Here is a 13,548-nt window from a genome sequence, read left to right on the forward strand (position 1 = left end):
GTCCGTGTCATGTCAGCATCTTTTGCTGTTGAGAGGTCTGAGAAATGCAGTCCATACTAGGGGCGTGCTTTCACTTAGTTCACGAGCAGAGATTTCCCCAGATAAGAATTCACACCCTTCAACGTGCAGCAAGAACAGAGCCGTAAGGAGGACTTTTTACCTCCCACCCTTAGCCCAACGGCATCTAAAGCATTGTAAGCACTTTCCAGAGGGAAGTCCCTGCCCAGCAGTGCTCCTCAGCTAAACAGATGAGCTTCACGAGTGACGTCCCAGGTGATCTCGGGCACACTGGGTTCTTTGGGTGAGTCTCATATCTTTTATTACACCAGACAATTTCTATTTGAGTTGGTCTAATAAAAGTTATCAGATTTGCCCAAAGAGCCCTGATATGCCTATGTCCTTACACCAACCCTGCTACAGCCTACCCCCCTGAGGTGATCTCAGGTGCACACCCGCTGTCTTGGGCCAAAAGGTGGCTTTAGCAATCACGCAGCATCAATCTGGGCCTCAGGTTCCTTCTAATGTTTCCTGTTTGCAAAAAAAGAAAGGGAAGTCCTTTAGTGAAACAGCTTGCTAATACGGTGCACGACCACGAAGGCAATAGAAACTCTCCCTGCCGTGCTCGCTCATACTGGAGGCCCAATGGCTCTGCCCCCAACAGTGACCCAAGGTCAGCGGGCCTCCCTTACCTCCTTTTCCGTGCTGGGTCTTGAGCATCAAGGAGTATTTTCGTGCTCTCCCAGTGGTTCCCCACCACGTTGCCTGCACAAAGCTCTTCCACCTACCCGTGTCTTGGGGACAGAACAAGGATCCAAGCAGCTACCTAGGCAAGATGCACAACTGAACACCCCTGTCCAACTCACGCCAAGTTTGTAGATTGTACAAATGTGCAGCAGAGGAGCCCTAGCCCCAGGCAAAGGCCAAAGGCAGCTCCTGGGACCACCGAAAGCCCCGAGAAGTCGCGGTAGCTCCACCTGTCGTGTGCAGCAGGCACCTCTGTGCCCGGCATACAGGGCGGCTAGGGACAAGCAAACCCTGAGCTCCTGCAACAAGTGATCGAACGAAACAGAGGCACTCTGCGTCCCAGGCGATGGGGCAGATGAATTGTGGAGTTAGAGAGGAGTCGCAACGCATTTTCTCCACGCAGGGCCCGGGTGCGCCAAGATTGATGTGGCATTTCAGACTGACGCAAGGGACCGAGACAACCTCGTGCCTTGGCAACAGGTCCTTCACACAACCTGGTATTTTTACGCCGACTCATCGTGACCAACAAGAAGGCTGACTGAGGTTGGAAAGCTGCTCTGAAGCCATGAGACGAACACGCGGAAAGACATAAATAGCAGGGCTGAGCACAGAGCAAACGGCTCTCCCTGGAGACGATGGATTTGACCGCAGGAGGTGAGAAGCAGGGAAACGCACGTGCAACCTGCCAAGGCAGAAACGTCCAAATGCAACTCGGACGTCTCCTTTCCTCCTGCAGCGACTCTGCAGTCAGAGCAGCGCAGGGCCACGAGAGAGAACCAGGCTGCGAGTTGTCATGGTTACAAACGAGGAGCTGCAGATTTGGTTAGCTTTCTACTCTTTCCTCTCTCTCTCTCTCTCTTTTTTTTTTTAAATTAAGCGATTGGACTAGAACAACACGTCCAAGTGACTGGGGGACACAGCATGAAAACGGCAGTCGCAGCTTTCCCGTCCTTCCCGTGGAAGCATCCAAATCTGCCTCCAAACGTGGGGAATGTGGCTCTGCCGGCTCCAGGAGATAGACTGGTATTTTCTGTGTAGGGCCACGCTCCTGCTCCCATTCACCTCAAAGATCCAGCTTCTAAGACCACAGCTCGTAACTCTGAGGGTTGCTCCAGAAATCTGCAAATCCCTTTCAGATACCTCTTAAATCGTGGGAAAAGCAGAACAGAGGTCTGGAGGTCACCAGCAGGCAGGTCTCACCACATCATTTCCTTCATCTTGGGGATGTGCTCACTGATCGCTCCACTGAGTCTTTAATCACCCTTAGCTGATATCTTGCCTGTTTCCCTGCCCCGCTGTGCCAGGACTGAGACATCTGCAGAGTGTATCAAGGGGAGGAAAGGGTGCAGGGCTGAGGAAATTCATAGGACCAACACTGATGGATGAACTGCTGGCACCATGGCAGGAAGCAGAAATGAAGAGCTCCCATTAAGAAAACCCGCCGTTTGGGAGCCTGAAAGCTGCAGCTGAGAGCACAGCAGCTCTGTACAGTGCTGCAAGTCGGTGCTTCGATTTTCTAAGAGCAGCCCACAAAGGAAACATCAAGTCAAGTCAAGGACCTGAAAGCTGAAGGCTTTTAATAAAGCATGCCTTCACATTAACATAACGAGGCAGCGTCTCTCCAGGCTATGCCTGGCAGATCGGCTCCATTAGTGAGTACATTAGTGCCTCAGCCCTGACACGTGGGCATGGGGAAGCGATGCAAGCCTGCCAGGGCTCTGTCAGCCCCAGCCCGCTCTGCTGGACAGCCAGCGCAGGGACTGCCGTGTGGAGCCACCGTTTTAGTCTCTGGGAAACTTCCAGGAACTGGATGTAGGCCCAAACTCATTCCTCACAGGCCACCGCCAAATGGTAACGCTTTCTAGCCACCGTGTAGCATAGGCCGGATTCACACCAGCAACAGGAACGGCAAAGATCTCACTAGCCATTCAGCACGCAGCCTGATCCCCTCTCAAACAAGGAGGCCAAATACGCACAGTAGCAATCACGGACACACGCACTGAGCAATCTACACCATGGTTGCAAATCACATCTCCCTACTTGAGGCTCTTGTTATCCATCACAGGCCTCTGGCACGCACTTGAGACCAGGCTGCTCCCAGAGCCACATGCCACATGCCACACAGTCGCCTCCCGGTGCTGCTATGAGCTCTTGGGAGATCACAGATAAGGGATGCCCTTCAGGTTACTGTGCTCCCCCGCAGGCAGCCTCCACACTGCTCCTCCAGTCACCTGGTACCAACACATTTAACTGCTGATCCGCACGAGATCTGCTGCTAGCCGAATGCACCATGAAAAGAACAGATGACACTTGCACCAGTGCAGTTTTACCCTTGGTACTTTGTGGCAACGCTACACCCCGCATGAGTATGTTCCACCCAGGGAGGATTTCATAGTTTCTAGGGTCGGAAGGGACCTGAGCAGATCATCTAGTCCGACCCCCTGCCATGGCAGGAAAGAGTACTGGGGTCAAACTAAACCTACCCTCTGCCAGCTTGTGACCAGTATTCCTGGTCACTCCTGGCGGTGCTCGGGGGAACAGGGACTCCCCCGGTGCCTGCTGCTCCCCTCTGACTAGTTTGTAACAGGCCACTAGATCCCCCTCAGCCTTCTCTTTGTCCTGCTCTTGATTACACCAGCATAAAAGCTGGTTATGCTAGTGTAAATGTCCCTTTTAAGTCCTTTAAAACAGGACCCCCACCACACCTCTGAAAGCTCAGGGGCCTCAAAAGCATCTATGACAACATGTCCCATCACCACACCAATCCTCGGGGGTTAATCCATTACAAGCAGCTGAGAGCAGGCAATTGAGGAGGCTGAACAACACATTATATGAGCAATATCTATCTGTACAGGAAGAAGCTTCCTCCCATTTGCTCTGTAAAAAGCTGACCTTCGCTCTCTTGAAAGTGCTGAGCAAACAGGCAGCATGTCTAGGCTGCCTGGCCGCAGCGATCAGTGGGACCTAATGAAAGGCAGGAACAGCCAACATGGGCGGTCTCCTACTGCGTGCCTCGGCCCGAGCCACGAGTATTTCTGCCAGAAAGCCTCGAGTGGACTGAGTCCAGACAGGTAGCTGAATAGGAGGGAAGGAGGTGTGTGGGAGGAATGAGCCGGAGACAGAAACGCTCTCGATTCAATCCTCACTCTCAATACAGGCTTAGGTCTGCAGCTTGCAACACAGCGCAAGTCCAGCCATGGGAGAAGGACCCAAGGGAGTTCAGTGCAAAGTAAAGCAAGGACACATGGCCAGCTAGTCTCCCCAAAACAGGAATGCAGCTGTTTCATCAATCCCACCCCACGATGGCGGGACGATCCAGATCCGCACAGAAGTACTGGCACCCCAGTAGGAGGCAGCGGCTTTCAACCTCTGCCCATGTGTTTGTTCCCTTTATAAGCCACCTCTCTGCACTCCACCCGTGCTGCCGGGGGAATTAACCGGCTCATGTGAAATAAACTCCAACGCTCCCTTTCTGGCAGGACGGGGGGGAACATTAAGACTTCAGAGCTTTGAAAACTTCTGTGCTCCTGGGAGCTTCAGATCCACATGAGCGCCAAGGACTTTATTGGAAGGGTTTACTATTAAAAGATAAAAGAAACTACAACCAAGCTTCCATGGGGAAAACCCCAGGACCCAATGAGATACATGGCTGCAGGCTGGGTTAATACACGATGTTGGCAGGCCAGACTAATCCCTTAAGTGCCATCCAATCGCCACGAATGGATTTGGCTTGCATTACAGCAACTGCAAAGGATTAAATTCTTGGATGGGATGCATTCAATTTACAAGTCTTCTAATTCACTTCATAATGAAAAGCCACCTGAAAGGAGCAGCGCAGAGGCCCCTGCTATAGCCACGATCCTGCTTGCTGCAAGTTTCAAGAAAACAGAAGCGGTTGGAGAGTTGTGGGAGAGATGAGAAAGGACAAAAGCAGAAGAGACCATAGGAATGGAGCACAGAAACCTGGCTCCTCTCCTGTAGTGCAGGAGTATCAGGGCACACGCCACAATTAAAAGGCAGCGCACTTCAAGCCACAGAAAGAAACTGCCACTGAAGAAACTCCACAGAATTGACCATGTGCAGGATATTACTGAGGCAAAATAGCACTAAAAAGGTTGACTGCTGACTAAGAACTGCTCTGGTGGTCAGGCACGAGCATCTAAGCCCTCCTGCTTCCATGCAAATCACCAGCTGGAGTTAAGAAGCAATTCCTGCTCCCTGCCCTGGGTAACAACGCATGGTCCCTCGATTGTGTTCTCCGCTCCATTCTGCTGCTGCCACCCTGAGCCCTTGCTGGGAAGGGCAGCATAGCAATTAAGTAAAGGAAGCAATAATAAATTAATACATTGGCAAAAAGCACCGATGTGAAGTCAAGCATTTTCTTGGTGTCGTGCATTTGCAGAAACCCACCCACATCCCATTTCCTTAAGCAGAGGGGCAGCAAACAGCACATGGGATCCCCCCACCCCAACACATGGCAAAGCACAACTGTCCCATCCACGAAGTAGCTGGCTTGGGTCTCCAGTGACAGCCCTCCCTACCCTGCAGCCCACTTCCATGTTTTCTCCCGAGACCCGCCCCCACCCCCAAGCTCCTCCTTTGGGGCTACGTGGCCTTCCACGGGCTGAATCGCACAAGGGAGTCAATTCTGCCATAGCCAGACTGCCAGCACATGGCAGCAGAAAGGGGTTTTCCCCCCACACAGCTGCACCACTTCCTTGACTGACATTAGCTAAGCTAGCAGCAGCAGCCTGCCCTGGCTGCTCAGTGTCCACAGCTATGGGACATGACTCTCAGATGCACACATGCCACGGCAGCTACACCAGCAAAACTGCATAGTGCACACGGGGCCCAAATGAACCCTCCTTTTGCACGACTGCTGTGCAATCCAGAAGAGAGTGCTCAAACACACACTGTTCCTCTCACAAGGGTTTGGACACTCATACATTATGGACCTGCAACTGGGCAGGTCCTTAACACCTTTCCAGATTTTACTAGGTTTTATTCCCTCCCAGAAAAGCAGCCAGGACAGTAGCTATAGCTGAAGAAAACACACCCAAAAAGCCTCAGCCTTAGCTTGAGAGAAGCCTGCACTTCACTATCACGATCCACTTGCAAGTCCCCAATGTCACCACTTGCTGTACACCGAGTGAGATTTCATTTACGGCTTCTCCCAAGGAAAGACTCAGCTGCTGACCTGACCATTGCAGGTCAGACTTAAGTGCAGTGATGAGATTTGAATATACCTGAATAATCCCTCTCTCATATTAAACAGAGCTCTGAAAAAAACAGCCCATGTGCACAAGGCGCTTGTGCGCGTAAGCTAGGAACTCCGGCTGTTCCCCAGACAGGGCCAGAGATCCTATTCCAAAGGCAGGTGCAAGGAAGGGCATAGCAGGCATCCAGGAAGTGACCTAATGCTTCATTTTTACCACGTAGTCTAAGATCCAAATTGTCCTGGAAACCCCCTGCTTCCTATTCCTAGCCTGCGCTTCTACAAATAACCTCCTTTCACCAGGGGAGCAGCCAGCAGGCACGGATCAGTTGTTGCGACTCCAGACTCACCATGTACAAGAAGGCTGCAATTCGCTCTCCTTGGCTCTGGCACCACACAGAAGGAAGGTCTTTCTTGCGAAATGGAGATGATCCGGTTTGCAAGGAGGCGCTGAGTGACAGGTGGGGAGGCAGTAATGAGGAGCCTTGACTGAAAGCACTGGTGGCCTTTTTCAGTCCCTCCAAAGCTGGAGGCCCAGGGGCTTGTCCACACTGAGCTTCTGAATAGCATGAGGCTCACCCGTTGCTGGAGAAAAAGCAGAGAAGACACTCCCCTCCCCCAAGAATAAATCCATCTGACTGTCTCCCAAAACAAATTAAGCAGCTGTGAAACAAGATAGCCTCTTCATGGCCTTTCCCACCAGGTACAACCATTGGTGATACCTCCCCTTGGTCCAGGTGACTGGCTCATGGCTGGCTGTCATGCCTGGCATGTTCTGCTGTGCAAAGCCCAGCATGTTGCCAAGATTCAGCCCCTCTCATTTCCAGAGTCCCGCTTTCCCCGAGGCAGCCGCTTGGTTCCAACTCTGCTAACCCCCAGCTCCGGGGGGGGGTGGCGGCAGCGCAGCTCCTGACCCCATGTTCAAGCAGAGCCAGGAACTCCGGTCCCAGCATGAGCAGGCAGTGAAGTCACACACATGCAAGGCTCACCCCTGGGATTCACTGTCCAGAAGCTGCAGCAAGGCAACTCCCAAAAACAACAGGACACTGGGTTGTTGGGTTGGTTTGTGTTTTTTTTTTTTTTAAATACAAGGCGGGAAAGCAAACCTTGTTGTGCTCAACTAAGACCCACCTTTTCAGATGCCGACCCAGCTACGAAGACCTGAGGCTGGCTGGCTCCTCGGTTTACACAGACCTCAGGTCCCAGAGCCTTCCCCTGGCAAGCCTCATTATCTCAATGCTTGGCACCTGGGACAGACTGGCAGCAAGTGAATGCCTTGCCTGCTGGGGTCAGGAGTCTGCACAAACAGCTTGTGATACTAGTGCCCAAACTGCGGTCTGACTGATGCAGCCACTGCACCCATCTTCAAACCCAGTACCCTTCCTCTGGGCACTGACAGCTGCTTCCGTTTCGCAGTGACCAGCTCCCTCAGAGGGGGGCACCTGCCAGCCTCCTGGATAAGTCAGCATCCCCCCCACACACCCACCAGTGTGCCCGACTTCAGCACTGGACTGGAGTAACACCAGTGGGGAGTGGTTTGCCATGGCCATGTTCTCTTTGTTTTCACTTTTGCTGCAGGAGGCCTGTCTCCAATGTGCTGAGCACCTCCCGCTTCCCACAGCTGAGAGGGCTGGGGTGGAAACAGCTAGCCTAGCTGGGCAGCACTGCAGCACACTCAGGAATAACAGCAGGTCTCTAAGGCCATTTGTAGACGTGCTCACCGTTTTCTAAACCGTGTTAACCAATTCAAATCACACAATTCAAATAAAACTTCAACTGAAATGAAAGGTCAATAGATGATCAGTGACCATCGGGGGGGAGGTTTTCCAGCATTTCTCCACTTCAGGGCCACAAAACTACACTCACTTGCTACACCTGGCAATGGGAACGGGCAACTTCAATCCCTAAATACCAGCGGTATGAAAAAATTGATTAACACAGTTTAAACTGCCTAGTTCAGACTGGGATAGTCTGTATTAACTTTAATCCTCATTCAACGCAGATTAGTTAATACAGACTGGAGACAATTTTAATTCAGACTACAGATGCCCACGTATATATAGTGGTGGCTGTAGTCCAGATTAAACCTAGAAAAACGCAACGTCTGGGCACAGATGCTGTACACCAGCGCCTCCTGCTGGCTGACTGCCCAGGGTGCTGATGGGGTGGAACAGGCACACACAAGGCATACGGGACTGATCACTGCTCGGGTAAGCGATCACTCCACACTGGGAGATAAAGGCATGAACCTGAACCCATGAGGAGGGTGGGGTGGGGCAGGACAGACAGAGAGGGACTCAGCCAGCCCTGGACTGTGACAGCCAGCCACAGCTCAAATACACAGAAACCAGCAAGAAACAAACAGCCTCTCTGTTCCTGAAAGTGGTTCAATGGGGGCTTTTACTCCCTCCCAAGCAAGCCAGGATGAGCTGCTTGGATTGCCAGCTCTGGCCCCAACCACAGAAATCCTGAAACTCCTTTGCATCCAAGGACTGGGGCCGCACAGTTCCCACTTGAAATCTAGCCTGGAAGGAACAGATGTGCCATCTCCTACCAACCAATTCCACTGCTGTTTGTGAGTTACGGGTTGGGGCGGGGGGCGATGCTCTTGCTGGCACCTTAGCAGGCCTGGATGCTGAACCCAAGGCCAGCACAGCCCCATGTACAACTTGTAGAAAGATGCATTCCCTTCCGCCTTCCCACCAGATGCTACACAGGAGCATTGAAGGAACCTCAGTCCAAGCCACACAGCATCTGAGTTACTTTCTTTTCCCCACGAACTGTAGTTAAACTGGGAGCAGGCAGGGGATCCCTTCCTCCTGTTACAATGAAGGTCTCACGTTTATTCTGCATGTTACACACAAACACACATTTGATTTCATGTGGTTTTAGAGTAAGCAAATGTGACAGAAGTAAAACAAAACACCACAGCTAGGTTGGTTCTACCACAGCCAAATGCGGAAATATTTATAGGCACTTATGCTCATTCTTTAAAAAAATGTAAAAATTGAGGTGGGGGATTAGAGGTAATGTCCAGAGTCTGGACTAGAACCAACCACAGATCAAGGAGCTATTATGCACATTGACCACACACTCTTACCACACACTGCAAATTGCTGTTCCCATGGTGTGCAGCACACTGTTCTATTCGTGGGCCTCCACTCTGCTGCCTGATACGCCACAGTTGTGACCTGCTGCAACCCTGCGCAGTTCACTCCCAGCGTCTTACCATTCAGACTCACAATGCCTCAAGACTCATCGTATTTCCAGTCCCAAGCCTCTTCTGACCTCAAATCGCTCATCACAGCACCTTGGCACAGCAAGCTTCCACCCATTTGTTGCTACATACATCCCACACCGCTGGAGCTGCCTGCCATTAAAGCCCGTTTCAAAGCAGCTCAGCACTGAAATAGCAAAGAAAGCAACAAAAACGGACAAATTCAGCAAGCTCTGAATTGCATTTTCAACAGCGTAGTTGCACATAGGCAGAATCTGAAATAAGGAGTCTGTTCTTTATCAGCCTAGGGAAGTCCAGCTTCTGCAAGGAGCCACCCAATCCACGGTAGCTGCACAGGCAGGTGGCTGCATTTCCCAGAAGTGCAAAGTCTCCAAACACAGAGCAAAGAGTGGCAGTAGTAAGGTTCATGGCCTTGACCATCCATCCCAGCTCACAGAAACTGAATCCCTTCACTTCTGGATAGGCTGTGACACGGTAGTTTTCACAAAGAGCATGAGACTCCACCACAGATCCTGTTCTAGTTGGCCTTGTCCTCAGAAAGTATGTTTTCCTTCATTTGAGTTGGATACTTTCTTTTGAAAAAGCCACACTAAAAAACAAACAGCAAGAAGAGGATTAAAAATAGTCCTAGGTTCTCAAGAAGATTGTGTGTATATGCTTATATAGACAGCTTTGCCATGAACTAAATTCTGAGTTTCTATCACTCAATTAAAGTTGCAACAAAGTCTATGAAAACTTAAAGAAGGGGTAATGGCCTCAGGTAACAAAATTATGATGCTTATGGTACCCAAGGCACTTTACAGCCTGAAACACTTCAAACAGATACACTCAAGTAGACAAGGAACCACTTCCCTGCTATACTAAAATGCAGCCAAAACCTAGACTGGAACACAGCCGTCACTGAAGACAGGAAGTAAAGAGGAATATTGTATCTAGATGAAACCATGAAAGAAATTAAGAGGTTGGATGTAGCTTTTCAAATCAGAATTTGGCCACGACCTGACACTAAGTGTGAACCCAGCTCCCACACTTGTTGTGTGTTTGTTTAAAACAAGTTCAGACTCAAGGAACCCTTAAACACTTAACAATTCTTTTTCTGGAAAAGATGGAAGGAAGAGCCCCAAAGGTCAGGCACTCCACGTCGTGGTTAAATGTCTTGGTTAAATGCAACTGAGCAGTCATGGCTGCGTTGCTGCATTGCTGAGGTCACAAGAGGAACAAGGACTGTGCTAAGCTTTGTTGAAGACACAGCAATGGGAATACTTGCCTTGCAAAGGATACCAATAATGAAAGCCAACAAGAGGAATCCACCAATGGAGCTTCCGACGACAATAGGCAAGATCTGGACTTTTTCCTCTTTCAAGAAGACAAGAGTGATCTAGAATGAGAGAGAGATTTAGCATGTGATAAGGTATCTAGTGTCAGGAGATGTGAATTCAAGATAACTTTGTTACTCCATCTAATACCCAACCTTCAAATACTAGATTGGACAAGGCCGAAGACAGCGTGAACTTGAGAAGAGAGGCTGAAGCAGCAGCAGCAGCATGCAAAGCAGCTGCTAACAACAGAAAGAAGTCATAAAAGACTAGAAAAGCAAGTCAAGAAAACTCACTCATCTTGCTTAACAAATCTCTGGGAACAGCAATTGCATCAACATCCCTTAATAATAACCATGACAACGTATGTCTCATCTGCACTAGGAAGGAAGGTGTACAGTTAACACACTAACCAACACACACTGAAGTCCTAGTGAGGACAAGACCTTGTCGTTTGCAATGTGTAATCAAAGTCAGTCCTAAAGGGGAGCCTGCACTACGGCAGGGACACTTACAGGAATAGTACATCGGTGCAAGGGGGCAGACTAGACGATCCCCGAGGTCCCTTCCCACACCACAATTCTGTTGACAGAATGATGAACCATTACCTAGAGCAGTAGTGGTACATTTTGCCCCTCATATTTACCAAACCGGTGGGGGGCGGATTCACTAAGGTGAGCAGCAGGGAACTCGAGTGCTGCTCCTCCAAGAGGGAAAGGCTGCTTGCCTCATTTGGATGCATTTCCTCAGTCTTCTCGGGAGGTGCCTACATTTGCCTGCTGTTCCTGAGGCCTCTTTAGGGCTGTCCTTTCTACTGTCATTTACACCAGAAGTTTCTTTTGGAGAGATGGGTGTTCTCTGCACTACTGCAAATCCGGGAGACATTGCACCAGGCAGAGAACACCCCAGTGTGCACTAGTGCACACGCCTCCCTTCTCTTTTGTCCTCGCTGTGATCCAGATCCCTGTTCTGCTGAATTCAGTGGCAAAGCTCCCAAGGTTAAATTCAGTGGGTAAGGGATTTGGCTGTACTAAATCACACAGTTTTTGAAGTTCAGCACAATGAGCTGCATTCTCCTCTTCACTGCTATCCTGAGAAAGGGTCCCAGCTGCCTACATAGAGCTTGCATACCTCTGCTTTGTGGTTCTCTTCTTTCAGGCCCACATACAGCTGTCTGTCAAAGGTGATTTCTCCAGTGACCAGCAGGTCAGTTCTGGCTTTCAAAAACTATGGAGGAGGGGAGAAAAAAATAAAGCAGTACAATTTAGATCCTGCCAGGTTTTATGAGAAAAAAGTTACCATAAGGGTCATATGAATACAAAGTGACCCCTCCTAACCTCTTCCACAAATGTAGCGCTTTTCCACATGGAGATCTCTGCTGCATCAGTCGGCAATTTTTGTACCTTAATATGCTGGTATATGTTCCAGCCTCCACAGGAGACCTTACTGACCCAGACCCCAGACTCTGCTTGCAGCCAACATGCCCAGAACTTGCAGCTCTAGCTATAGGATCTAAGGAAGCATCCCAGCCTAGCTGAAACCCTTCCTTCTCACAAGGGCATACAACTCACATACTGAGATGATGCCTAAACAAATCAATGCAGCACAGACAAGCACTCCATAAGCTACTGTTTTCTGGAGCTCTTAGGAGCCGAGTCTCTCCTGAAACTGGAAACACAGTTAAATCCCCATGCTTATTCTGCAGTTAGGAAATACCCTCATGTGTGGAAGGATAAAATCTCTTTGGAGACGCTTAAGAAATCTCTCATCCAAACCCTAAGAAAGGAAACTTTAGCAACCAAAGCCAGAGAAGTACAGGCAGCGCATACCTTGTGGGAATCAATTAATGGCAGTTCAGCAATCACAGTAATAGTTTCTCTGTCTGCTGTGAAAACACAGCACACACGCTGATACTTTACTTCCTCACTGACCTAGAACAGAAAAAAGGCGTTAACTGAGAAATACATGGAGAGAACAGATCTTTAATGTATGCAGAGGTTTCGCTATTTCAATTTGCATGAAAGTAAATTTAAACCTTTCATGTTGTTTCTCTGTGAAATCTACAGTATGAAACAGTCACACTAGAGGCCTGCTTTGTATGCACCACAGCTGCAACACTTGTCTGTTTTTCAAGACTGCACACGATGAACTGTATTAGCCATGTACAGTTAATGTCCCTGCAAAGATGTACACAAGACAGCAGCCCTTAGCGCAGGCCCTCGGAGGCTGTCACTACCCTTGACTACTGAGAAAACTGAAGGGCCACATCCCAAAGACCCTGACAGACTTAGAGCCAGTAATCAGTAAGGCCCCTGCTACACGTTACATGTACTGTGCAATTAACTAGTGAATCGCACAATAAATTTAGACTGGCCACACATCCAAAGCAAGGGTCATGCAATTATTTGGTTAACTGCACAGTAAGTTCAAACCAACCACACCACAACACAATTATCACAAGACAAAAATGACCATCCAGTTATATAGAGCCAACCAGCTACAAAGTTAGTGCTTGAAACGGTGTAGCAACTCCAGAGCTGATTTCTACCCCACTTTCATTTCAAGGGATAGCAGGGCCGTGATATACAAACCCGTTTCTAGGACCCTGCCACCCCTTCAAGCAAAAGCAGGATAGAAACCAGCTCCTGAGTTGCTGCACCTTTTCAAGAACGGCTCTTTCTATAGTTCAACAGTCATTTTTATGGTGTGATAACTACTTTGTGGGTGTGGCCAGTCTACAGTTACTGTGCGATTCACCAGCTAGTTGCGTGTGCATTACTTTGCACCAGAGGCTGGTCTACATGTATTGCACAATTCATTGGCAAGTCACATGATCACTTACTCTGCCCCGGTGGCCAGTCTACATTTACAGCTGGACTCACCACTGTGTGGTGCAATCGTTACTTTGCGCTGCAGGCCAGTCTACACTTACTTTGAGACTTGTCAGCAAATCGTGTGATGGTTACTTTGCAGCAGCTGCCCATCTACATTGATTGCACAATTCACAGGCGAGCCCTGTGGTCATTACTTTGCAC

The 13,548-nt window shown here is 49.6% G+C and overlaps 2 protein-coding genes across 2 annotated transcripts in view; both read right to left on the reverse strand.

The window, feature by feature from the left end:
* P2RX5 (purinergic receptor P2X 5) overlaps positions 1-7,478 on the reverse strand; it is a 23,354-nt gene extending 15,876 nt beyond the window's left edge. The window contains exon 1 of the mRNA XM_019545753.1: positions 6,310-7,478. Coding sequence (XP_019401298.1) covers positions 6,310-6,312 — 3 coding nt within the window. The 5' untranslated portion in view covers positions 6,313-7,478. The remainder of the gene's footprint in view (positions 1-6,309) is intronic.
* Positions 7,479-8,733: 1,255 nt separating this feature from the next.
* ITGAE (integrin subunit alpha E) overlaps positions 8,734-13,548 on the reverse strand; it is a 32,381-nt gene continuing 27,566 nt past the window's right edge. Inside the window, exons 28-31 of the mRNA XM_019545317.1 lie at positions 12,343-12,444; positions 11,645-11,740; positions 10,465-10,575; positions 8,734-9,786 (exon numbers count right to left, since the gene is read on the reverse strand). Of these exons, the coding sequence (XP_019400862.1) occupies positions 9,715-9,786; positions 10,465-10,575; positions 11,645-11,740; positions 12,343-12,444 (381 nt within the window). The 3' untranslated portion in view covers positions 8,734-9,714. The remainder of the gene's footprint in view (positions 9,787-10,464; positions 10,576-11,644; positions 11,741-12,342; positions 12,445-13,548) is intronic.

This window comes from Crocodylus porosus, unplaced genomic scaffold (genome assembly GCF_001723895.1).
Source record: "Crocodylus porosus isolate Cpor-Errol unplaced genomic scaffold, CroPor_comp1, whole genome shotgun sequence".
Lineage (NCBI taxonomy): Eukaryota > Metazoa > Chordata > Crocodylia > Crocodylidae > Crocodylus > Crocodylus porosus.